We start from the raw sequence: 24,631 nt of genomic DNA, 5'->3' as shown, positions 1-24,631 counted from the left end.
GAGCTGTGTTAGAGGAAGACAGATGGTCTTTAACTTTGTACAAAGGCATGGCAATGGCCGATGACAGCTCTTGCTTTAGTTCTACAATACTGTGCTTGAAAGTAAACAAAACCACAATTCCTTATACAGTCTAATCAGGTCATTTGCCAAGTTAGCCTTGACCTCACCACTCATCTGACTTTGCCTTTGGTGGCCTCCTCCCACTTCTTGGGTCAGAGGAAACTTCTGGAATATTGTTCCTCAAGGCACCAGGCTGAATGCCTCCCTTCTCACTAGTCAGCCAACTCCCATGTTCTAGCATTGACCTCCCTCTTCTTTCTCAGGCAGGCCACATCCTGCCTCCACTCCCACTTCTGAGTCTTGTTCAGACTCACTCTACCTTGAAGTTCTTTGTGAACAGACCCTCCTCTCTTCCCCCATTCACTTCTCAAACTTTAACAAGGAGCATTGACAGGTGAATCGATTTGCACACAAGGAAAGAAAAACAGAAGTCAGCAATTGCCAACAATACAGACTAAATACTTTATTAGGTTCCAAAATGAGAAAATGGTAGTGTTAACCTATTTTAGTATAAATCCACCGCTCTCCGCAAAGAGCCTGCCTTGGCATCCGTGGCCCCCCACTCCTGGGGCCGCCTGTACTCTTGGGGCCTCAGCAGGTACTGGCGCCCGCGGTAGTTGGGCAGCTCATAGAGGACCCAGGAGCCCTCCAGCACGTGGACGGAGCGGACCTCGCTGAGGTGGAAGCGGTCCTGGATGCTGGGGCAGTCGTCACTCAGCTCGCTCATGAGGCCTTTGTGGTCTTCTCTCTCGTACAGCCGAATCCTGTGGGAGCTTGCCTGCTCGGCCCACAGAAAGGAGGGTCAGAAAACGCAGATGAATTCACCCAACCAAACAACAGATGAGCTTGGTAGTTGGGGCATGGGATTGTCAATGTAAAATTTAGACCCTGAGATTGCTGTGTTAGCATTTAACAAATACTTGCACGCCCATTTTCTATTTCCTGTCTAGGAGATGAAATTTTTAGTAGGTTCAAACTCAGCAAAAATTCATCAAGAACTCACATGTCTTGATTCCTAACTCCCTATGTTAACTTGAACCTGTATTTTGGGGGAAAATAGAAATAATTTATTTTGACTAGTATTCTTTTCCTAAGAGTATTATCTCTCAAATTTATGTATATATACAATTACTGCTAAAATAGGATTTTAAAAATAATGTACTTCAGTGGAAAGTTAGTTTAAATAGTCACTTGGAACCAGAATTCAACTGGTTTTCCAAAATAAGAAAATTATCTTTTCCAAAGTTGGACCTGACTAGCCCACAGTGGAATCTGTCTAATTCATTCATCAGAAATTCCTTTACTATGGGTAAAATAATTTGCTGGAAATATTGCCTTCTTATGCCCCACCAGCTTCCCATTTGCAAGTTTTATATCCCATTATGATATTACATTTGTTACAGACAATTTTGATCTAATAGTAGTAAAAATTAAAAATAAAACGAACACTTCCTCTAAGTGGATTCTTCCTTACATTGTGTGCTGTTTTTGTGCATGTATCTATCTGGTCTTAGGCAGGAATCTGAAGCCCACTTAACCCTTGGGTATTTTTAGAGGCAAACCCCCCTCACTCTAACCCATGTCAGTAACACAGCGAGGACACTCGGGCAGCGGGACAGAAAGCAAGCGGCACTCACTTGCGGGATGAGGCGGCAGGAGCGGATGGAGTCGCTGAGGCCCATCCACTGCTGGTAGTCGGGGTACTCGCCGCGCCGCAGGAAGTACTGGTGGCCCTGGTAGTTGGGGCGCTCATAGAGCATCCAGCAGCCGCTGTCCACCCGGATGGAGTTGCAGCGGCTGAAGTAGGTCTGCAGGTTGGGGCAGTCGCTGTTGCATTCGTAGCAGCGGCCCTGGAAGCTCCGGTCCTCGTAGAAGGTGATCTGCAAAAGAGGAACAATTCCAAATCAAATCATTTGCTCCTCAAAGACCTTGTCTAAAGGCTTCCCCTCCCCACCCCACCCCCTGCTTATTTAATTTGTGTCCTGCTCACCTTCCCCATGGCTGGTTGACACGGATGACACGAGAGAAGTGCGATGGGGCTGGCGGCCACAGCGGGTCTATATAGCAGGACGCTGTGCTGCTGCGTTGGCAAGAACAACACAAAAGGGGCCCGCGCGGGTAAGGGGATTTTATGGATCCCTTTTACGTGCTGCATTCAGTGGAAATGATTGTAGATTTTGCCCTCGTTCTCTGGTATATTCTAACACTGTCCTGTATGTGCTGCTCTCTGTTGCTTTTATTTGGATTCTTAGTGTTTTCTAAGTTTATCAGCAAATCAGTCTGAACTTTTGACCTGAAATGCATGGCTCCACACATATGATTCAATTATACCCGTGCATTTTCTGGGAAAAATCTATGTCTTTATAGAAGTGCTCCATAATTCCTGAGAGGTTGTTGATGAGACAGAATGTCACAAACACTGACTAATTTCCCTTGATCAAAGAGACACTCTAGCTTTAATTTTTTTTTTTCTTTACATGATTTGCCAATCTAGTGAGGGCACAAATCTAGAATCTTATCTTGGCCAGTTTTGACTGTGTTGATAGATAGCTATTGACTTTGCCTTTTGCGTGTGCACTTCAGTAACTAGAAATCAGCCTCTGGTAGTCACATTATGATAAGAATCAGGGGAAAGGTTGCTATGGCCATGAGGCCTAATACTGAGAAGTACTGTATATAGTACTTTATGGATTGCCTCCCCTTTCCCAAGGGTAGGGGGAGGCTGCACGGCTTCACCAGCAAGACTGTTAGCTTTGGATTGGACTGCCTAGATGCACAAGGCCCACTGAGTAGCTGCATGAAAGTGGCAAGTCACGTAACCTCTCAGTCCATGAGTTATCTCATGGGATATAGTATGATTAATGAGGAAGGAAGGAAGGAAGGAAGGAAGGAAGGAAGGAAGGAAGGAAGGAAGGAAGGAAAAGAAAGAAAGCAAGCAGCCTCTGACATTTGGAAGCTGGCTTGACACAGTGAGGATATATTATTCCCCTATTAGCCATAAACAATCTCACAGAGTACCAACTTCAGACAAGGTGACTCTGAGACCATGGGGAAAGGAAATTAAATAAGGCCACTTCATAATTTTGTCTAGGCACAGACAAAAACAAAGTCAATGTGCCTCCTACAGAATACCAAACACCCCCTCTTCTCAGCCAAAATGACTAACTGCTCCTTCTTTATCAATTTTCAGTTTATCCTCATCTAGTCTCCCCTCCCTATGGGTAGGGTTTATTGAGATAACCAATCATAAAATTAATCCTGCTTTCTGACATCATCCAGTCTAGAATGAACCCTGGCTTGTTTAGACCCTTCCCCAAATCACCCAACCAAAATACAAATCCTATAACTGGTTCTTTCTAAACCTCTTACTGAGACATTCCATGATTCCCTATGGAGCATGTGCTTCTGTGTTGCAAGTAATAAACCCAAATTTTTTAAAGACAGGTGTGTTCCTGGTGGTCTTTAGCTAAAAGGACATTGACCTGAATAAATAGGATTATGTGTATAATGTATTTATCACATACTTGGCACAAATGAACACTGAATAAATGTTTGATATTAATAATAGGGTGACATTATTAAGGATGACTTTGACCTCTTTATCTCTTTCAAAGATATTTAATCCTCTAAAAGATTCCTGAAAATTTTAACCTCTATGGAAACATTTTGTAGTTTACAAAAAAAAAAGTAGGCTTGGAAGGGTCTTTCAAACTCATTAGTGGTTTCCAAACTCTAGTGTGCATAACAATCACCTTGCTTGTTAAAAATGCAAATTAAGGCCGGGCGCCGTGGCTCACACCTGTAATCCTAGCACTCTGGGAGGCCAAGGCTGGAGGATCGCTCCAGGTCAGGAGTTCGAGACCAGCCTGAGCAAGAGCGAGACCCCATCTCTACTAAAAATAGAAAGAAATTAGCTGGAAAACTAAAAATATATATAGAAAAAATCATCTGGGCAAGGTGGCACATGCCTGTAGTCCCAGCTACTCGGGAGGCTGAGGCAGAAGGATTTCTTGAGCCCAGGAGTTTGAGGTTGCTGTGAGCTAGGCTGACACCACAGCACTCGCTCTAGCCCGGACAACAGAGCAAGACTCTGTCTCAAAAAAAAAAAAAAAAAGCAAATTACCAGTCTCCACCCTCTGGCCAATTTCATTAGATCAGGAGAAGTTCCCAAAATCTGTATTTTTTTTAAAAAATTATAAAAGTTATCTGGCTAATTTGTTTTTATTTTTAGTAGAGACAGGGTCTTGCTCTTGCTCTGGCTGGTCTTGAACTCTTGACCTCAAGCGATCTTCCCACCTCGGCCTCCCAGAGTGCTAGGATTACAGGCATGAGCGACCATGCCTAGCCCCAAAATCTGTATTTTTAGCTAACATTGAATAGTTCTTGTACCAAACTTTTAAAAACATTACTATGGTTTATTCCTTCATATTTCGATAAGCAAATCATGTTTTTAGCCATTGTCAGGCAATGCTTTATTAGCAATTGTACTAACATTCTCTTTAAACATGAAGGAACAAATGGTCTCTGCTTTGTAGCACTCTTTCATGTTCTGTAAAGTTTCACATGTGCATAATGAGAGAATCAAAGCAGAAATACCAGCACTTAAATGTCAGCTTTGTTAAGGCAGGAAAAGTGATAAAGTGGCCAGAATAATGCATACTACGGAACTTTACTCTTGTCCCAGAATGGCATAGTCTTGAATTTTTCCCACTTCTTTCCAGATCTTTCTCCTTCTCTTCTCTGTCCCCACCGCCCCCTCCACACTCGCCCACCACCCACTGCAGCTGCTTTGCTTAGGATCTCATCGTATCTCAGTGGAGTTTCCCCAGCCTCCTGCCTCAGCCTGTCTTGCCTTCCTCCAGGCAGCCTTCTGCCAGGTTTCTGGGGTGATGAGAATCGACACACCTCAAGTCATGCCGCTCATCTGCTTTCATGAAACACTTCCCTGACTCCCACCTTCTCCAGGGTGAGTAGCGACTCCTCAGCATGGAACACGCCTGATCTGACCGCCTCTGTCTGTCCCTACACTTTCTGCCCAGTCATAGTGAACCACCCGCTTGTCATTTTCCAGATGCACAGTGTTATTGTTTTTCAATATATTGATCCTTCTCACTGAGACATCAGTTCTTTATTTTTCACCCAGAGAAATTTTACCCTTTCAAGTCTCAGCTCAAGCGTCAATTCTTCTGTAAAGATTTTCGTGAACCCTTCCTAATCTTCTGGGCTGATTTAATACTGTTTCCTTAGTTCCCCAAGCATCATATTTATAAAACTGTAATGGTAGCTATCACTTATCTAGCTATTTTGTTTAGACATCAGTCCCTCAAAATAGATGGGAGAGCCCCATGAGGGCAGGGACCATCCTGTCTTTATTTTTCTATTCTCACTCATTGGCAAAACGGCCTACACATAAAGGTTGCTCAATAAATGCTCAGAGGATATGTGAATGTTATTCCCCAGTCTGAAATCCATTGTTGTAATCGTCCACAGGGCCTATTTCAAATGCTCAGCCTACTCAAGCTTAAACACATCAAAGTTCAGCACTTGCAAATTTTCAGTGTGTAGGATGACACAAGCACCCCCCCTTGATCTATTTAATGGGCCTTTGTAACCATGGAGATGGTAAGCAAAAGGAAGAAAACAGAGCTGTTGTATTGTCCCCTAAACCCTCCTCTCCTTAGTAATTCTATTTTTATGTATTCTGAGATGACAAATTAATGTGACAATAGTGTCAACCAATCCCAGAGTTTTGCTAGTGTCTGAGGTTCAGTCAATAGTTGGTTTTACCACTCACCTTCCTGCTTCTTAGCGATTAATGTAGCATTTGTATCATATTTAGTCATGCTTCTCTTAATGATGGGGATACATTTTGAGAAATGCAACAGTAGGCAACTTTGTTGCCGTGCAAACGTCATATTTACACAAACCTAGGTGGTACAGCCTGCTACACACCCAGGCTGTATGGTACAGCCTAGTGCTCCTAGGCTACAAACATGCACAGCATGTTACTGTACTGAATACTGTAGGCAATTGTAACACAATGGTAAGTGTTTGTATCTCTAAATGTAGAAAAGGTACAGTAAAAATAAGGTATAAAAGATAAAACATGGTACACTCGTGTAGTATAGGGCACTTACCATGGATGGAGCTTGCAGAACTGAAAGTTGCTCTGGGTGAGTCAGTGAATGGTGAGTGAATATAAAGGCCTAGGACATTATTGTACCTTACTGTAGACATTACAAACATTATACACTTAGGCTTCACAAAATTTATAAAATTTTTTTCTTCAATAATAAATTAGCCTCAGCTTACTGTAACTTTTTTACTTTATAAACTTTTTAACTTTTTAAAACTTTTTTACTCTTTTGTAATAACATTTAGCTTAAAACACAAACACATTGTACAGCTGTACAAAAATATTTTTTCTTTATACTCTTTTTCTGTAAGATATTTTCTATTAAATTTTTTTTTTTTTACTTTTTAAAGTTTTTTGGTTAAAAACTAAGCCACAAACACACACATTAGCCTAGGTCTACACAGGGTCATCAATATTACTGTCTTCCACCTCCACATCTTGTCCCACTGGAAAGTCTTCAGGAGCAATAACACACACAGAGCTGTCATCTCTTATGACAACAATGCCATCTTCCAGAACATCTCCTGAAGGACCTGCCTGAGGTTGTTTTACAGTTAACTTTTTTCTAATAAGTAAAAGGACATTCTAAAATAACGATAAAAGGTATAGTATAGTAAATATATAAACCAGTAACATAGTCGTTTATTATCAAGTGTTATATACTGTATATAATTGTATGTGATACATTTTTATACAACTGGCAGTGCAGTAGGTTTGTTTATACCAGCATCAACACAAACACATGAGTAATGTGTTGTGCTAAGACGTTACAATGTCACTAGGTGATATGAATTTTTCAGCTCCATTATTATCTTATAGAACCACCATTGTATATGTGGGCCACTGTTGACCAAAATGCTGTTACTAGTGCATGACTGTACATGCTTGATTAAATAAGCAGAGGTCATTTTGATGATGACCATGTAGACCAAAGTGTCGGAAGTGAAGAGACTAGACAAGGGACCAAGGATTACCATCATAGCATCAGCCTCTGGTTCTCTTTGATGACTGTGCATCAAATGACCAGACGACAGACTAATCATTGATCCACCCAGTCTGCTTGACTCCTAATAGTATTCCTTTTGGAACAAATTGACAGTACATTTCTTCTTGTTTAAGCAACAGGTGGTTGTGATTGTGACTGTCACTTCTGCTTTGACAAACCCACAAAAAAGAAAATTTTAACTCCCAAGATCTGAAAAGGAGAGAGAATAGTACACATACTAACATGAGGACTTAAACCCATGGTAGCAGGGCAGCAAAACTGGAGAAGGGGCCCATAATGAGGAGAGCCCTTTGAGGGCATAACTCAGCGCAGTAGTCCTTGGCACTTCTTTGTGGAATAGATGCTATTTCAGTTTTTTTTTTTTTTTTTTTTTTGCTTAGTGGGCCTTTTATAAGATTAGATAAGCAAGAGAAAATTATAGATTCAAAGGGAGAAAAGAGGGGAAAAAAGGAAGAAAAAGATTTAAATCTGAACTTAGCATTATAAACTAGGAAATGCAGGAAATACTGGTGTGTGGGGGGGGGGGTATCTGGAGTACAGTATGTAGGCTAATACTTGGGTTAACTCAGGTTGTTGGTTTGTCTTAATGGGGAAAAGTTTAATGGGATCCTGGAGGATATGCCTCCTTCCACTCCACTCTTTGAGGTCCCAGTATTTGCTTTAGAGAGAAGAGGGAGAGAAATAATAAAGGGTAGAATTAGGAGTTAGTTTGGACATAATCCCTTCCCCAAGCCACTCTCTGTTGTTGACTTTCTCTTTATGTTGGAATTAAGAGTAGAACATCTTTCTCTTTGCCTGTATCCCAGAGATGGGAGCAACCAATTTTCAAGAATAATGACTTGGCCAAAGAGATCCAGAGACTCTAATTTTATGCACTTCCAGTTCACGTATTTCAGGATCATTTCCATGCCTGAAGTCTGTGATTTTATGCCTATTAGGCAAATAGTGTAAAATTCAGCACCCCAAGAAGCTTTTGGTTTTCTAATTCCTGTCTGACATATTGTTATTGGCAAACAGAGAACTCTGATGAATGTCTCCAGGAAGCCAATACTGGTGTTGGGAGTCTAAAGTTAAAGGTCTGGGATTTAAGAAGAGTTAATACTAAATAGTCCTAGAATCTATTTTTGAAGGAAGAAAACTTTATACATATTTATATACTATATATACACAGTCGGCTAAATATGCATCCCAGTTTGCCTAGAATATTCCTGATTCATGCCTCTTGTCCCAGTGTAATTATTAATAGTACATCCTTTTGCTCTCAAAAATGACCAAGTTTAAATTAAAAATTATATGTTTGCTCTGTTTATAAGCCCCTTGGGTGTTGGGTAGGGAGACCCTGAGGACATGGGATGAAAGGAGACTATAAAAAATGAACAGCCCTGTGGTATGGCTAAGAACCAAGAAGAGAAGAGTAAGGAAAGGAGAGAAAGCAGCCCACCTAGTACTAGGTTGGGGCCCATAGACCATCTAAAGCAAGGCCATCTAATATTAAATTTGATATCAATGTGTTGTTATGATGTAAACTTGCATCTGTGTCCCCAGAACTTCTATAATAAAGGCAGCTGCACACATCAATGCCACGTGTGAGAGATGGTTCAGGAGTTAAAGGAAAAGGAGCTCTGTCTCCCATCTGGGTCAGCGTGGTGCATGAGGACAGTGTCAAGACAACCTTCCAGTGCCCAGGCGAGAGTTCAGAGTGGAGGGCTGCTGGGAGGATCATAAAACTATTCATTCCTTCTCCAGAATTATAAGGGACATTGGGTTACAGTTGTGTTGGAAGAAGTGAGCACACAAAACTCCCAATCCAGGTGAGGTGGGATTTGATCCAATTCATTAGAATCTCAAAAGATGGGATACTACTGATGAATTTTGACCTGAAGTCATCAGTTTCATTGGTGAACTTTATATGAAACAGCCCTAAGAAACTTATTTAATTACTGCAGGATGTTTTTGAGGATTATGTTTACTCAATACCCTCCAGGAGCCACAAGAAAACTTTCTTTTAGGTTTCAGTACTTGGAATGATTAGGCTTATCTTGAATAATTTGTCTAATGCTGTTTCCTTCTTTGTCTTGACTACTGGATCGAAATCTGGATCTACCTGCAGTAAGAGTAGCACCTTACAGCACACAAGTTTCGTGGCTCCATTTCATCTCTCCTACTATCATTTGTCCTCTGACCCAATTTCCTCATTTACTTATTTTTTAATTTTTAAAATTTATTAAATTGTGTGTATGTGTGTGTGTATATATATGCTGTATATAAATATAGTACATAAATATGTATAAAGTTTTCTTTCTTGAAAAATAGATATATTTCTTAGAGACAGGGTTTCACTATGTTGCCTGGGCTGGACTTGAACCCCTGGGCTCCCTCTTCAGCCTCCTGAGGAACTGGGACTACAGGCCCACATCACCACTCCCAGCTGACCTGCTAACCCTAATCCATTTTTAAAAACTAAAGGGAACAAATATATAGTCAACAAACAAATTTCTCCAAAAAATTTCAATTCCTTATTTTCCATTTAGTATTATTTTCTATGTACACTCACAATACTTTACTTCCTATAAAAATGATCTGAGCCTGAGTTTCCCCGTCTACATGTGGTTTTGGTAAATGTCCTGAGATTCTTCCACAAAGCACATATAGCAAAGAGATAGTGAATTATATTTGGATTGAAAAATCTCAGAGGAATGAGGTGTTAGAAATGGAATTGGGAGAAAAGGATGTTGACTATCAGAAGGATGAGAAGTGCAATAGTGAGAATGTTCCTGTTTGTGTGCTTATTTATGGAGCTGTAGGCAGAGTCTAGATGCTGAGAATGACTTTTCTCATTAGCTAAGACTTGTACTATATAAGGAAGATAATAGGGGTAACCAGGAGGGATAACTTGAGCTGTTTCAAAAAGTACCAATTCATCATCGTAGCTGCAAATATATCCTTGTGGGAGTAACCACAAGTGGCCTTAGCCCAACTGAATAGAACTTTTCTTTGAGGCTGCATGTTTTGGTCATCAGAAGAGTGCTGGAAATAATATCCTTTGCAATATTCCCCTCATAAGAGGTTGCTTCCCATCTTGAAAATGGTTTTTATGTTTGGCCAAGTGTCATTATTGTTTATGAATGCTTCATAGATTGAAAGAAAGACAGGACTCTCTTAGTGCCAGAAACACAAGCTAAAATATTTTATTACATTCTAAAGGAGAGAAGCAGAGAATATAAATACTTCAGTAAAAATCCATGACTCGTCTGAAAGAGCCAGCTTTGGCATTTGTAGCCCCCCAGTCGACATATCTCCTGTACTCCCCCGGCCTCAGCAGGTACTGCCTCCCCCTGTAGTTGGGCATCTCGTAGAGGATCCAGTAGCCCTCCAGTACGTTGAGGGATTGGACTTCAGTGAGGCGGAAGTGGTCCTGAAGAGAGAGACAGTCCTCTGTGATCTCTGACATTTGTCCTCTGAAGTCCTCTCTCTCGTAGATCCTCATCCTGTGAGCGCCGGTGTGCTGGGATGGCAGATAGAAAATGAACACAAACAGAAAGAAATTAAAGTTCCAGCCCCAGCATCTCCATGGCCACACCTGCCCAGAAGTTCTCTGAATCCAAGTTTGCTTCCAGAACAACCGTGTTGCAGAGTTAAGGAGCCTTCCCACCGCCCGCCGTCCACCGCTCATGGGTCTAGCAGTTCATGCGCAAAGGTAGGAAGGAACAGAGCTCAGCAGCCATTCTGCTGCTATCTACCAGTCCCCGGTCCTTGGGAATCGAGGTTTGCTTAAAATAAAATTTATCTCATCACTTCTGTGCTTGTGATTTGAGAAGGCCCTTCTCGAAGCAGAAAAGTGAGAGTCATTAGAAAGCTAAGTATCTTTTGATATATTATTCTTGTTAAAAAGCTATTGACATTTAGCTATTTCCCATAAGACTGATGTACTGGTTTTCAGGTATGCTATGGAGCAAAGGACTATTAAGCTCTTATGAAAAATAAGATGACATATTTTCCTTTCCTCTGTTTTCATAACCTCAGTTGCAATTCAAATTTCAACCTATGTGGCTCTTAGGCTTCCTTTCTGGCCTCCTACTCTGCACTTACTCATTTCCCTCAGCACCAAGAATCACCTTCACCAAGGTCTGTTTTGACAACACTATATCCCAGGCCTCCCACACTCCAGAATTCTAAGAACTCTGCAATCACTCCCAGAAAATACTGAATCTCAAACTTACAGTTTTGGATTTGACCTTTCCTCTAATTTGTACCTTTAAGTGAGCTCATAGTTACTGGCCACTAAATTAGAATAGAAATCTAAAGATAGGGGCCTATCTTCTCTAGAAAGAATAATCAAATAGAAAAGTAAAGCAAAGCAAGCAAAAAGTAATCAACTACAGAGTCCCAGATTGCATTTATATATTTTGATCTATTAGATTTCTGACTTGGTATGGCTTGAAATGAACATTTAAGAAATTATATCTTAAACAGATGATAACTTCAGTCTCCTCATGTCCTGCTTTTTCTTAATTAGTCTTTGGTCTTTCAGTTTCTTGATTACATTTAAAATATAAAATCTGGGAACATGTGATTTAAAAAAAAAAAAACCACCACAAAGTTTAGGAAGCACAGCTGCACATCCGGACTGCATGCACTGTGCGACACTCCCACTTCCTGTCTTCTAGTTGGAATTATTTGGCTTAAGAATGATATTTTCAAGTAGCTTTTATTTCCGAAAAGATGAAAGGCAAAGACAGAGCTCCACTCACAGGGGGGATGAGGCGGCAGGAGCGGATGGAGTCGCTGAGGCCCATCCACTGCTGGTAGTCGGGGTACTCGCCGCGCCGCAGGAAGTACTGGTGGCCCTGGTAGTTGGGGCGCTCATAGAGCATCCAGCACCCGCTGTCCACGCGCACCGAGTTGCAGCGGCTGAAGAAGGGCTGCAGGTTGGCGCAGTCGCTGGTGCATTCGTAGCAGCGGCCCTGGAAGCCCCGGTCCTCGTAGAAGGTGATCTGCAAAATGGAAGCGGTGGGAGCATGGAGCTAGTTGCCCTCGCTGAGAATGCTGCATCAGGGCTGGGCATCAGGTACCCCGGACTTACCTTTCCCATCTTGGAGAGAGTAAGCAGAGGTTCCCTCGGTGCTGTGTGGGACTGGGGGAACCTCGCTGTATATATAGCAGCCCTGACTGCTGCCTCCACAGGAAATCACACAAAAGGGCCCATTTCGGTGAGTAAGGGGATTTGCAAGCTCTCCGCTCTCCCTCCCCCGGGTCACTGGGGTTGGCTGAATGGTTTACTCTCATTCTTTCTGGTAGGTTCGGGTTGTTCTAATTCACTGAAGCTGTTGTTGCCATCAAAATGAAAAGAGTCTTTACTCTTAGTTGAGCAAAAGGATGAGCGAAATTCTATCCCCGTGCTTTTATTTTATAGCTTACTCTGCTTAACTGACTTCTCAAAGGTCGTGAAACTAAAGCAATGGATTCTGCTCAGGGACTGGTGGTGTTTTTTTGTTTTTCTTTAAAGCCAGAATTTAAATAACAAGAAATCTTAAGGATGAGGGAATCAGGTGAAGTAAACTGTGAAAGTGCTTTGAAAACCGTAAAGCTTAGTTCAAATTCAAGATTCTGTGACTGTATTGTTGTTATTTTGGGGCTTATCTGGAATAAAATTGATCCTAGACTGGAAATTCATAGGATCCTGGAGGCTGGGAATTCTCTCCTGCTCATTTATGCCTCAAGCTGAGCCCAAGAGCACAGGATTGGCACGTGGTAGGCCCTGGACACTTGGCATTGACCGGAACAAAAGCAGACAACTGTAGCCTTCCTTCCTTTCTCACATCTCCTGGGGGCCTAAATCCTTCCATTTGCTGGGGGCTGTCCAGAGCCCTGCTTGTTCTTTGGTGTCCCTGTCCTGCTTTAATTGTCACCGCCAAGTGGCTGATTGGTCTCCTCTAGGGATGGGACCAAATTGGGGCTCAGAGTTGAAATCTCTTCCTGATTGACTGGACATTCTACAGTGGGAATAGCTGGATTAGCCTTGGTAAGTGGAGTTAATGCATAGCCTTCATCCCTGCCACCATGAACACTCTGTTAATGAACCCACTGCAATACTAGGGTGGCTGCTGGCAGAGGCTGGCTGACGTCAAATGACCAAATCATTCGGTCTACTTGATTGTGTAGTGCCTCTTTCATGGTGGATGCCCTCCACTGGGCATTGACATGGAATACAGCCATCTTCACACTTTGGGCTCACTCCCATCTCTCCATACACTTGCCTCTACCCCAGACCGTCGTGTCCCCACTCTTCTAATCTTTCTCCTTCCAGGCCCCGGACCAGCCAGCCAAGCCACTCGAATGTGCTCAATTATTCCACATATGTCCTGACCTCAGGCTACTTTTCTGTCCACACAGAGAGGATGACCAGGTGCACTGCCTCCAGGTTGGGAGGATTTCCCTCACTGCTGTTTTTAGGACCACTTCCAAGTGAGCTGTTATGCAGCAGCACTCCGTTTTTGGCTTACACCCACATACCAAGTCAATCCATCAGTGAACCAAGCTCAGCCTTTTTCTTCCTCTGTCAGCTGGCCAGAAGGGATCCTTGCATGCATTGGTAAGTGTGAGCTGAGAGAGAGCTAGCGCAATAGTGGCAACCTCAGGGAACTCTAGGGCTAGAATTCATGCTCCTGCATTGCCCTGGAATTCTATGTGGGCTGCCACGGCGGAGGAGAGTAACCTTGGGCAGGGCACCTCCCTACAGCAGAGGAAAACTCCCGGAGACAAACTCAGCTTTACGCTGTGAGCATGTGAGGAAAGGAGTGTTTCAGTTCTACGTGGGAGTCTGGGTAACCCACTGCAGTGTCCACTAGAAGAAGGAAATAAGAATCAATTATCATCCTGCCAGCTGAGATAACCACAGTTAACATTTTGGTGTTTTATCTTCCTGGCTTTTACATATGTAAACCCCATGTGTGGTTGTATAGTATTATTTATACAGTATAGCATACTTTTGTTTTTTTCTAAGTCATTTTTTAAATGAAGTGATTAGTAATACTGATTAAGGTGATCATATTAACCTTTTAATGAAAAATTATTTTTTGGTGATGAAAGACTCTGAATGAACAGTCATTCTGGACTGTCTATTGGTTCGCTATACCCAATAGGCCTAGTCAGTCCTCAAGAGAGGATCATTCAGCTAATGGACTCACTAAAAAATATAAACAGTCTTTCATGTGCTGAAAGTTCTAACCCTTAAAGAGAACAAACTCACAAGCCTTTTTTATATAAGACCCCAAATATGCAGTGTCATTCATAGGTGTTTGAGGATGATGATAAAATATCACCTAGTGAGTATTAATCTGATTTCAACTTACCCAGATTTTGATCTGTAGTATGAAGTTATATGATTTAGGACCCTAGAGAAACATCCTTTAAGTCACACAAACTCACCCCATCTCCGGTTCTGATGCACAGAGAAATCAGTAATCCTGTGAAGGAAAGACAAATTAAGTATCAGGAACACAAAGTCAGGATATCGTTGATTCTAACAGAAGAAACTTACAGATTAAACATATTTCAGCATCAGTTGTGACTCCCGTTAAAGGGTCCACCTTGGCATTTGTCTTCCCCTAGTGGTGGAGTCCTGTTTTCTCTGGAGCCCCTGGAGGTATCGCCTCCCCTACAGACGGGCAGCTCACAGGGGATCCAGGGTCTTTCATAGGTGTGAGGATTGGATGAGGGGAAGATGTCCTTGAGAGGAGGTGATCCTGGATGTGGAACTAGTCTTTAAGGAGTCCTAACACCGGGCCTCTGTTGCCATCTGGTACACCCTTATCCTATGGGAGCAATGATGAAAAATAAAAGAGAAGAAAGGAGAAATTAGTACATGCTCTAGTTTTTATGTCTTTATAGGATCTTTTATAATTTATAAAAGCCTAACTGAAGATAAAATTTGTTCAATGCTTAGGTCACAAATCAGAGCACCTGCCTTTGACCTGGCACGTTAATGTACATTATAATTCAAGAAGCAGAATGATGTGTAATTACCTTTGGTTTTCACCATAGTTTTTACAATGAAATAACTACTTTCTACCCACTTCCCACGGGACTGGTGGCTTTCTCTCCTGGCAAGAGCAGGGACCCTAATATCCTATTGACCCCAAGGATCCCAGTTGCCTCAAAGTTTCCAGGTGCATGGCAGCTAGTGTTTCCAGATAACTCCTATAAATAGCTGATACTCCCAATCCAAGCAGCTTGTGTACCCCCCAGTGACTCATGCTACCCTATAAAGAGGGCACTCCAGAGTGGGTGAGGGTCCCTCTATTAGAACAGAACCCACACTGTACCCCGCAGGTACACAGGCCCTAGCATGACTCTCCATGGGATTATAGAGTATGGGGTGGCTATAGGCTGGCTCTGGCCCATTCCTTGGCCTATGCCATATGACAATGAAGAATTTATCCCAAAGTCTTGCATAACCAGTGGCAGGCCTAAGGAGCCTTCAGGCAAACTATTATATTAAGACATATTGGGGAATCAAATAAAATATCTAGAAATAAAATGTTCATTCAAGAAGTTGGTGAGAGAGCTTGCTTCTCATCTGCTGATTTCAAAGTCATGGGAATGTCTGAGCCTCACATCAGAGACCTATACCCAAGTGCTCTCAGTTGTGTAATCAGCTTGTAACTTTGGAGCTTCAGGCACCTGGGCTGGGGGTAGGGTGGGAGCAATGATGCTTTCAGGACCTGCTTGGTGGAGGAGTCAGCACTTGCAAATGACTCCACTGTTTCAACCTACCCTGCCTGTCCTCTGGCCTGGCTTTTGCATTGTTTCCTCTGGAGTTTTTTTATGTTAACTAGTTGCCTAGTTAACAACTCCTGTGAAATTGTTGACTAGACACTGTTTGTGGAGAACACATTCAGGGGAGCGATGGCTACACACATCCACACGTACTTCTGTAGTTTCTGTTACTGCTTGTGGAAGGTCATGTAACTTCCCCAGGCCTCAATTTCCCCATATATTAATAGGAATGACTGTGAAAATAAAATGAGATAATGGATGTGAAAGTACACGGTAAATTGTAAAGTAATACTGATTTTAAAAGATCATACATACATACTGTTAAAGAGGGTAAGGCAGACTTTGTTAAAAGGGGCCATGGAGATATATATGAATAGGGACCATGGCAATGGGGTCTTGCAGTGAACAGAGATTGGACTTAACTCTGACTCTAACAAGGACAAGTGGGGATTTATAACCAAGGAGCAGGGTGGGGGTCGGTGGATGGAAAATTACTGAGAGGAAACACGAAGGATAAGGGGTTTCTAGCTAAGCTGACTCGCTAGGATGATTGCTGAAGGCTGGCCAGGGTGGTCACATACGGTGGCTGGGAGATACTCACTAAACTGACTTAGGAGGATTCTTGCTCAGACTGGATTTAACTGGAGAGGGAAGCCCAAGGTTGTACCTAGTAAAGCAAAGGACTCAGGAGCCTAACTAAAGTTTTGGTCAAAGGGGAGAGTTTTGTCACTATTTTAATAAATGCTAAAGATTATGATATTAATAGCCTCTATAGATCAATTAATCATATGTGTTTCTGGGCTTTGAGGTGATGGTGTACACTTTTGCTTATGGTATAGAGACTAAATGTGATCAATGGATACTTTCATATATTGGAAGACATTGGTTCAATTTTTTGCAAAGGTCTTCTGTTTGGTAATTTTGATATCACAGTCAAATGATGACTGTGGGGATGAGTGACCTAGGTGAAGATTGTGCAGATGGAGCAGAGGGAGTTGTTGAAGTCCACCCATGCTGGTGGTCCATGTACCTTCCCCAGCACGGAGCATCAAGCTCTTGCTGTTCCCTTGTATGCACCAAATTGCTGTGGCTGAAGCAGAACTGTAGATTGGAGTAGTCACTGCTGCACTCACTGGAAGTAGTCTGCAATGGAACATGCCAATCGTCAGGGAAATCCTCCCGGGAACATGTTATCATGAATTTGTAACAAGCCCCTCTTCTAAACCCACCTCACAGTGGCCAGTGCACTGTGGATGCAGAACCCAGTGTTGTTCATCAGCCGTAACAGAGGCGTGTGTGTGTGTGTGTGTGTGTGTGTGTGTGTGTGTGTGTGTGTGCGTGTGTGTGTGTGTGCGTGTGTGTGTGTGTGTGTGCGTGTGTGTGTGTGCGTGTGTGTGTGTGTGTGTGTGTGTGCGTGTGTGTGTAATTGTATCAGTTCCATCAGGGGATTTCAGCCTGATTTGGCTAACAGCAGAATTTCTCATTTTTTATCTTCTCTGTATCATTAATGCAACTTTTTTTGGTGTTTTAACTTTTGTTCTTTATTCTATTATAGCTGTGTATCCTTTCTATAAAAGTGCTTTGGAGGTCTTTGAAGAATTGGAAAAGGAGAGCCAATATATAAAGAACAAGTCAAAAAAAATGTCCACATCCTCACTGTTTTATTGAACTCTAATGGTTAAGTAGAGAAGTACTGGGAGTAGAGAAAATTCACCCTGAAAACTGTGGGTATTTGTTTTAAATTTTGGCAGCCAAGAAAGGCTAACTAGGGAGAATTTTTTTTCTCATTTTGCTTTCTAAACTCATCGTGTCTATCATAATCTGGGCCAAGGGAAAGGAGCTGTTCCCTAAGCCTGGAACACCTTCCCTTGCCCTGAAACTTGCCAAATCCCACCCAGTCTTCAAGGCAGTCCAGACCCCTCTGCCTAGGAAGTATCCTCTCAGAACCACCCCTCACTCGTCTCTCCCTTCTCCAAATATCTACATCACCTCATTACTGCCCAGCTTAGTACTTAAGCATTGTCTTTCTCACGTAGAGAAATAGAACTCGTGTTTTATTAGTCACCCAACAGATTTCATTCAGAAGACATATAGCTGATTACCAGAGAGCTAAGAAAAGAAGTCTTGCTCAAAGAGATAAGCTAAGCCTGCAGCAAAACCACAAGTCTTGCATGTTTAGTATTGATAAGATTCACAACTTTTTGATAATATGAGCATCTTCCTATTTGTAATTTATCCCATGTGTTCCTTCAACAGTAAAAAGAATCTTTATTGTTGAAGATATGGTCAAGGCATTTTAAAAATAGCTTTATTGAGATGTAATTCACATACCATCATCTATTTAAAATATACAATTCAATGGTTTTAATGTATTCACAGATTTGTGCAACCATTACCACAGTCAATTTTAGAACATGTTCATCATCACAATGAGAAACCCCATATTCTTTAGTTATCGACTCCCTTATCCACGCATCCCCCAGCCCTAAGGAACCCCTAGTCTACTTTCTGTCTCTATAGACTTCCCTTTTCTGAGTATTTCATATAAATGAAATCACATAACATATAGTCTTACATGACTGGCTTCTTTCACTTAGCATAAAGTTTTCAAGATTCATTCATGTTGTAGCATGTATCAATGCATCATTCCTTTTTATGGCCAAATAATATTCCATTGTATGGATATATTATATTTTGTTTATCCAATAATGCATTGACATTTGGACATTTAGATTGTTTCTACCTTTTGGCTACTGTCAATGGTACTACTATGAACATTTGTATATAAGTTTTTGTTTGAAAACCTATTTTCAATTCCTTTGATATATACCTAGGAATGGAATTGCTGGGTCATTAGGTAACTCTATGTTTAACTTTTTTAGGAACTGCCAAACTGTTTTTCACTGAGGCTGCAACATTTTACATTCCCACCAACAATTTATGAAAGTACCAATTTCTCCACATCTTCACCAACATTAGTTATTTTCTGTTTTTGGTTTTATAAAAAATATAGCCATCCTAGTGATATTAAGTAGTATACCACTGTGATTTTGATTTAAATTTCCCTAATAACTAAGGATGTTGACTATCTTTTCACTTGCTTTTTGATCATTTGTATATTTTTCTTTGGAAAAATGTATATTCAAGTCCTTTGCCCATGTTTTAACTAAGGTCATTTGTCTTTTTATTGTTAAGTTATAAAAGTTTTTTATATATTCTGGATACTAGAACCTTATTGTATATATGATTTATAAATAATTTCTCTCATTCTGTGAGATATCTTTTCACTTTCTTTATAGTGTCCTTTGATGCATAAAAGTTTTTAATTTTGATGAAGTTAATTTTTTTTATTTTGTTGCTTGTGCTTTTGGAAGAAATGTTTAAGAAATTATTGCCTAATAAAAGCTCACAAAGATGTGTGCCTATGTTTCTTTCTAGAAATATTATAGTTTGAGTTCTTATATTTAGGGTTTTTTTTTCCATTTTGAGTTAATTTTTATGTATGATATGAGACAGGGATCCAGATTTATTCTTTTGCATGTGGACATCCAGTAGTCCCAGCATCATTTATTAAAAAGATTATTTATGGCTGGGTGCTGTGGCTCATGCCTGTAACCCTAGCACTCTGAGAGGCTGAGGCAGGAGGATTACTTGAGGTCAAGAGTTTGAGATCAGCCTGAGCAAAAGCGAGACTCCATCTCTACTAAAAATAGAAAAACTAGCCGGGCGTGGTGGCGTGCGCCTGTAGTCCCAGCTACTCGGGAGGCTGAGGCAGGAAGATCACTTGAGCCCAGGAGTCTGAGGTTGCAGTGAGCTACAATGATGCCACTGCACTCTACCCGGAGTGACAGAGCAAGATTCTGTCTCAAAAAAGCAAACACAAAAAGATTTTTTATTTCCCATTGAATGGTCTTAGCACCTTTATCAAAACTCAGTTGAGCATAGACTATGGGTTTACATCTGGACTCTGAATCCTATTCCATTCATCTATATGTCTATCCATATTACAGTACCTCACTATCTTGATTGCTATTATTATGTGGTAAGTTTTGATATAGAGAAGTGTGAATACTCCAATTTTTTTTCTTTCTCAAGATTGTTTTGGCTATTCTGGGGTCCCTTGCAATTCTATATGGATTTTAGAATCAGCTTATCATTTTTTACAAAAAAGTCAACTGGGACAAAGTATTATTTTTGCTTATATAAATTTGTAAATGGAGCTATTATTCTGTGATACCAGCTCTATTATAGTGGAAAAAATCCCAGAGACATTTAGGATGGCAAATATACCTTATACTGTATCATTGTGTCTTAATAAAAATTAATAATGGAGTCCAAAATAAAGATAACCATATTGTGATTTTGGATTTTAGGAGGCAATGGGGTTTATTAAGTAAGTTCTTGCATTTACATTTATATAATAATGTAAAGGTAACAAAATGTGCTCCTAATCTTTTCCCGTCTTTTCATCATAATTATCCTGGCATTTAGTTAGGAGGGGATTTGTCATCACTTTTAGTTTTCAGTGAAGTAATTTAGGCGCAGAGAAGGTAAGAAATGACTTGCTCAAAGAGAGAAGCTACTAAATAGGGTAACAAACCATCAGGTTTACCTGAGAGGGAAGGGCTTCTGGTGTGGAAGACTTGAAGTGCTAAGAGGAAATGGGGCTGAGTTGGTCACTCTACTCATAAGCAGCAGAGACAGCAAAAGGAATCAGGCTGTTTCACTCTTAGTTTAACACTTTTCCTAACATAAGACCTAACCTAGCCTGTAATCCTAGCACTCTGGGAGGCTGAGGCGGGAGGATTGCTTGAGGTCAGGAGTTCAAGACCAGCCTGAGCAAGAGTGGAGACTCCGTCTCTACTAAAAATAGAAAGAAATTAGCTGGACAACTAAAAATCTATAGAAAAAAATTAGCCAGGCATGATGGCACATGCTTGTAGTCCCAGCTACTAGGGAGGCTGAGGCAGGAGGATCTCTTGAGCCCAGGAGTTTGAGGTTGCTGTGAGCTAGGCTGACACCACGGCACTCTAGCCCAGGCAACAGAGTGTGACTCTGTCTCAAAAAAAAAAAAAAAAAAAAAAAGACTTAACCGAGCAGGCTTGGACTTCTCTGCTTTGGAAATTCTCTTTAAAACTCCTCTCTTCCCTAATCGTTTCTGAAACCTCACCTATCCTAATCCCTCCAGCAAGCCCTTGTCTTTGGTGTCCCAGCCACGAGCCACAAAGGGTTCTGTATTTCCTACTTTCTGTTGGCTCTAATAGTTTTTGTTATGTTCACCTTTTCTCTCTCCGTCAGCCTGTGCGTCATGGAAGGCAGAAACAGTCACTTCTCCCTCCTTCCCATGACAAGAATGGATATTCCATGAATACCGTTGCCTGACCAACAGGAAGTAAGCGGACATTTAAAACATCTTTCAGGGTCAGGTAAGTTGCCTGGGGTGATCATTTATTAGAATTCCATTGTTATTTAAAGATAAGCAAGAGCCACTTAGTGCCAGGAGCACAATTTGTATATTTATTGTGTTTCTATGTGGATCATAACAAGAAAAGCACAGCCTAGTACAAATCGATGACCCGCCTCAGAGACCCCACTCTGGCATCCATGGCGCCCCAGTCATGGTGCCGCCTGTAGTCCCCCGGCCTCAGCAGGTACTGGCGCCCGCGGTAGTTGGGCAGCTCGTAGAGGACCCAGCAGCCCTCCAGCACGTGGAGGGAGTGGATCTCATGGACATGGAAGCGATCCTGGATGCTGGAACAGTCTTCAGTGAGCTCCGATACGAGGCCTCGGTAGTTCTCTCTCTCGTACAGCCTTAACCTGTGAGAGCTGGTCTGTTGTGACAATAAACAGAAGAAGAAAAAGAAACTGTGTGCGTCCTTGCTGTCAACAAAAGTGATACAATCAGCTTGCATCTTCATTAAGCATCATTTTCAAACTATCCTGTAAAATACGTTTCTTCCCTAATCTCACTTTTTACACTGTTCTTCCATCAAATTAGGAAGAGTATTAAAATAAAGATGACCTGATCAGTGAACTGGAGATCTTATGGAAGAAACAAACATTGAAATACAGGAAATAAAGATGTGTCCTTTGTAAGCAAACATCTGTCACAATTGTGGTTAGTGAGGGTGCAGAGGATTTCAACTCCCATTTCCATTATGACTCCATATCACTGAGTCTTATCAAACTTGTTTTAAAGTCACTTTTTTCACTTATAATATACAATGATTTATATTTACACTGAGTCCACATCTTTTCAAATGAAATTTTGCCAAGTCATTTGTACCACTGTAATTTCTTCCCCCAAAGAAATGTCTGTTTTATTTACATCTCTTTGTGCATCTGCAAATTTTTTCTAGCCTAAATTTGATTTCAGTTCTTAAAACTCCTTACCACAACCACATAATCTGATGCCATCAGAAAGCGTAAACACATACTCCACATGATTAAAAAACATTAAGCAGCACTTTGGTGAGGACTGTGTTCTATGAAATCCTAATCAATTATCTGTCTCTGTTCCTGGTAACAAACTAGTTGAAAATGACTCCTGGAAAATACGAAGCCACACAAGCTGAAATGTGTTGCTCTGGGTTCTAGATTAATATGGTATAGAATGTAGTAAAAAAATTACCAATACAGTCAGAATATGTTATACCTACTAATATATTGTTCTTTCATAGTCTGTTAATTTTTTATCCTTAAAAAAGATTAAAAATATATCTATTATCTAGAGACACTTTTATTACTGAACAAGGCAGTTTTTATTTAGAAATTAGGGTCACCTAGAGGTTTCTAAGTTTAGAGACTATGTTGTGATTTCTTGTGCCCTAAAACAATATTGTTGTCCTTAAGTAAGACAAGAGATTGCCGTCACATTTTTTTTTAATGCTTGAGAGTCAGGCCTTGCTGTCTTTACTGCAAACACTAGACCTGAGGTGGAACAAACCGACTTTTACAAACAGGATTTGGTGGCCACGGATCACTGATGCTTTCGCATCAGTCGGGTTGAAGAAGACTCACATAAGGAATTCTGTGGCAGGAGCGGATGGAGTCGCTGAGGCCCATCCACTGCTGGTACTCGGGGTAGTCGCCGCGCCGCAGGAGGTACTGGTGGCCCTGGTAGTTGGGGCGCTCATAGAGCATCCAGGAGCCACCGTCCACCCGGATGGAGTTGCAGCGGCTGAAGTAGGTCTGCAGGTTGGGGCAGTCGCTGATGCACTCATAGCAGCGGCCCTGGAAGCCCCGTTCCTCGTAGAAGGTGATCTGCAGTGGAAAACAAGGTGACAGTAGACAGTCAGCTGGAAGGTACATCCCCACACACCATAGACACCTGGTAGACATGGTTCGGCCCCTCAACGGGCTCACCTTCCCCATGGCTGTTGACAGCGGATGATCAGCGTTCTAGTACGATGGGGACAAAGCGGCAGCTGGTATATATAGCAGGATGGCTGCTGTGTTGGCAAGAACAACACAAAAGGGACCTGGGGGTAGTGCGAAAGGGGATTTCTGTGCTTTTTTTTTTTTCATCTGGGATCATGGGGCAGGGGGCGCTCTCTCTGGCATTTTCGAGTTGTCCTCACTAGCTCCAGTGAAAGGTATTAAAGTCAGCAGAGCCATTATGACCTTGGAGACAAAGGGCGCACTTCTCATCCTATGCAGCTCGCTGGAAATACATTACATGCCCAGCATTCTGCAATGTTTGCCCATGGAAACTGCTGAGATGGAAGTTGGTGGTTCCATCTAAGGTAACTCACGAGAAGCATATGGGTTCCAGAAGGACTTGAAGTGTGAAGGAGCAACAAAAAAGTCCCGAACAAAAAATCCTCTGATTAAAAGACAATTACATTTCTTAAATTACTTCCTTAGCGTGATATGGTTTTGATAAAAAATATTTTGCATATATTTATGTAGGAAAAAAAAGATTAGAACTGTGTATGCACCAACATGTCAATCACGGTTATCAACGAATGGCAAGATTATAGATCTTAGTTTTACGTTTTTATCTCTTCTTTTTGATGTTTTCTATTTCCTTAATTTTCTATTATAGATACGCATTACAATTTCATGAGATGAAAAGAATAAAATCAATTTTTAAATATAGGACTTTGAGTTGCTGTTGAAAAGCAGTAAGTTTTGAAAATACGTATATTTTGTCTTGAGATTAAACACTTCTTGAGCTAAAAATAAAGATATCTTCTGAGAGTCTGTGGCAGGCTCAAAGAGCAGGAAAATATACAGGATCCTTCCACTTCCCTACGCCCGCTACCCGTCTTCTAGCATTGCTTTTAGTTTTTAAAGTTACCATCATGATTTGTCTGTGTTTTCCCTTTCAATAGTGTCACTGTTACATTGAACTCAGGTGACTGCCTGAAGAGCTTTCTCTCCATTGCTGCCAATGTATTGATTTAGAAGCACTCTTAAGATGTGCAGGGGCAGAGGATGTCTCCAAACCTCAGATCATCTTTTGTCATCCCACATGTATGTAGGAAGATGAAATCAAGTGCTTTAGATCCATGAAGGGACTCTAAAAGGGTCTGATCACAGCTAGCAATATGTTCACAATGTCAGCTGTGAAAATCCTCATGAAGCAAATAAAGCAAATGTGCAGAAAGTAAAAGGAGGGACAGCAATAGCCACAAAGAAAACATATT

The 24,631-nt window shown here is 41.4% G+C and overlaps 3 protein-coding genes across 4 annotated transcripts; all 3 read right to left on the bottom strand.

Moving 5' to 3' along the window:
• Positions 1-498: 498 nt before the first annotated feature.
• Positions 499-2,095, bottom strand: LOC123644065 (gamma-crystallin C). Of its 2 annotated transcripts, none has more exons than XM_045560220.1 (3): positions 2,051-2,095; positions 1,698-1,940; positions 499-838 (listed from the first exon to the last, which is right to left on the bottom strand). In XM_045560220.1, exons 1-3 carry the CDS (start codon positions 2,057-2,059, stop codon positions 566-568), a joined length of 525 nt encoding a protein of 174 aa, XP_045416176.1. In that variant the 5' UTR covers positions 2,060-2,095; the 3' UTR covers positions 499-565. The 2 variants fall into 2 exon arrangements, with proteins under 2 accessions (XP_045416176.1, XP_045416175.1); XM_045560219.1 differs by having other exon boundaries at positions 566-841; positions 2,051-2,071.
• An 8,336-nt stretch (positions 2,096-10,431) lies between these two features.
• On the bottom strand, positions 10,432-12,294 carry CRYGB (crystallin gamma B). Its single transcript, XM_045560218.1, has 3 exons — positions 12,286-12,294; positions 11,954-12,196; positions 10,432-10,707 (listed from the first exon to the last, which is right to left on the bottom strand). Exons 1-3 carry the CDS (start codon positions 12,292-12,294, stop codon positions 10,432-10,434), a joined length of 528 nt encoding a protein of 175 aa, XP_045416174.1.
• A 9,244-nt stretch (positions 12,295-21,538) lies between these two features.
• LOC123644063 (gamma-crystallin A) lies at positions 21,539-23,354 on the bottom strand. Its single transcript, XM_045560217.1, has 3 exons — positions 23,346-23,354; positions 23,001-23,243; positions 21,539-21,811 (listed from the first exon to the last, which is right to left on the bottom strand). Exons 1-3 carry the CDS (start codon positions 23,352-23,354, stop codon positions 21,539-21,541), a joined length of 525 nt encoding a protein of 174 aa, XP_045416173.1.
• Positions 23,355-24,631: the final 1,277 nt, after the last annotated feature.

This window comes from Lemur catta, chromosome 8, assembly GCF_020740605.2.
Source record: "Lemur catta isolate mLemCat1 chromosome 8, mLemCat1.pri, whole genome shotgun sequence".
Taxonomy (NCBI): domain Eukaryota; kingdom Metazoa; phylum Chordata; class Mammalia; order Primates; family Lemuridae; genus Lemur; species Lemur catta.
The sequence above is the reverse complement of the archived record's forward strand: the minus strand, read 5'-3'. Positions and strand labels throughout refer to the sequence as shown.

Bases quoted from the DNA above. Each gene is read 5' to 3' on its own strand.
- LOC123644065 (XM_045560219.1), bottom strand. The intron at 842-1,697 runs GTGAGTGCCGCT...CTGTGGGCCGAG, and splicing joins CCTGCCGCCTCATCCCGCAA to CAGGCAAGCTCCCACAGGAT.
- LOC123644063 (XM_045560217.1), bottom strand. The intron at 21,812-23,000 runs GTGAGTCTTCTT...TTGTCACAACAG, and splicing joins CCTGCCACAGAATTCCTTAT to ACCAGCTCTCACAGGTTAAG.
- CRYGB (XM_045560218.1), bottom strand. The intron at 10,708-11,953 runs GTGAGTGGAGCT...CTGCCATCCCAG, and splicing joins CCTGCCGCCTCATCCCCCCT to CACACCGGCGCTCACAGGAT.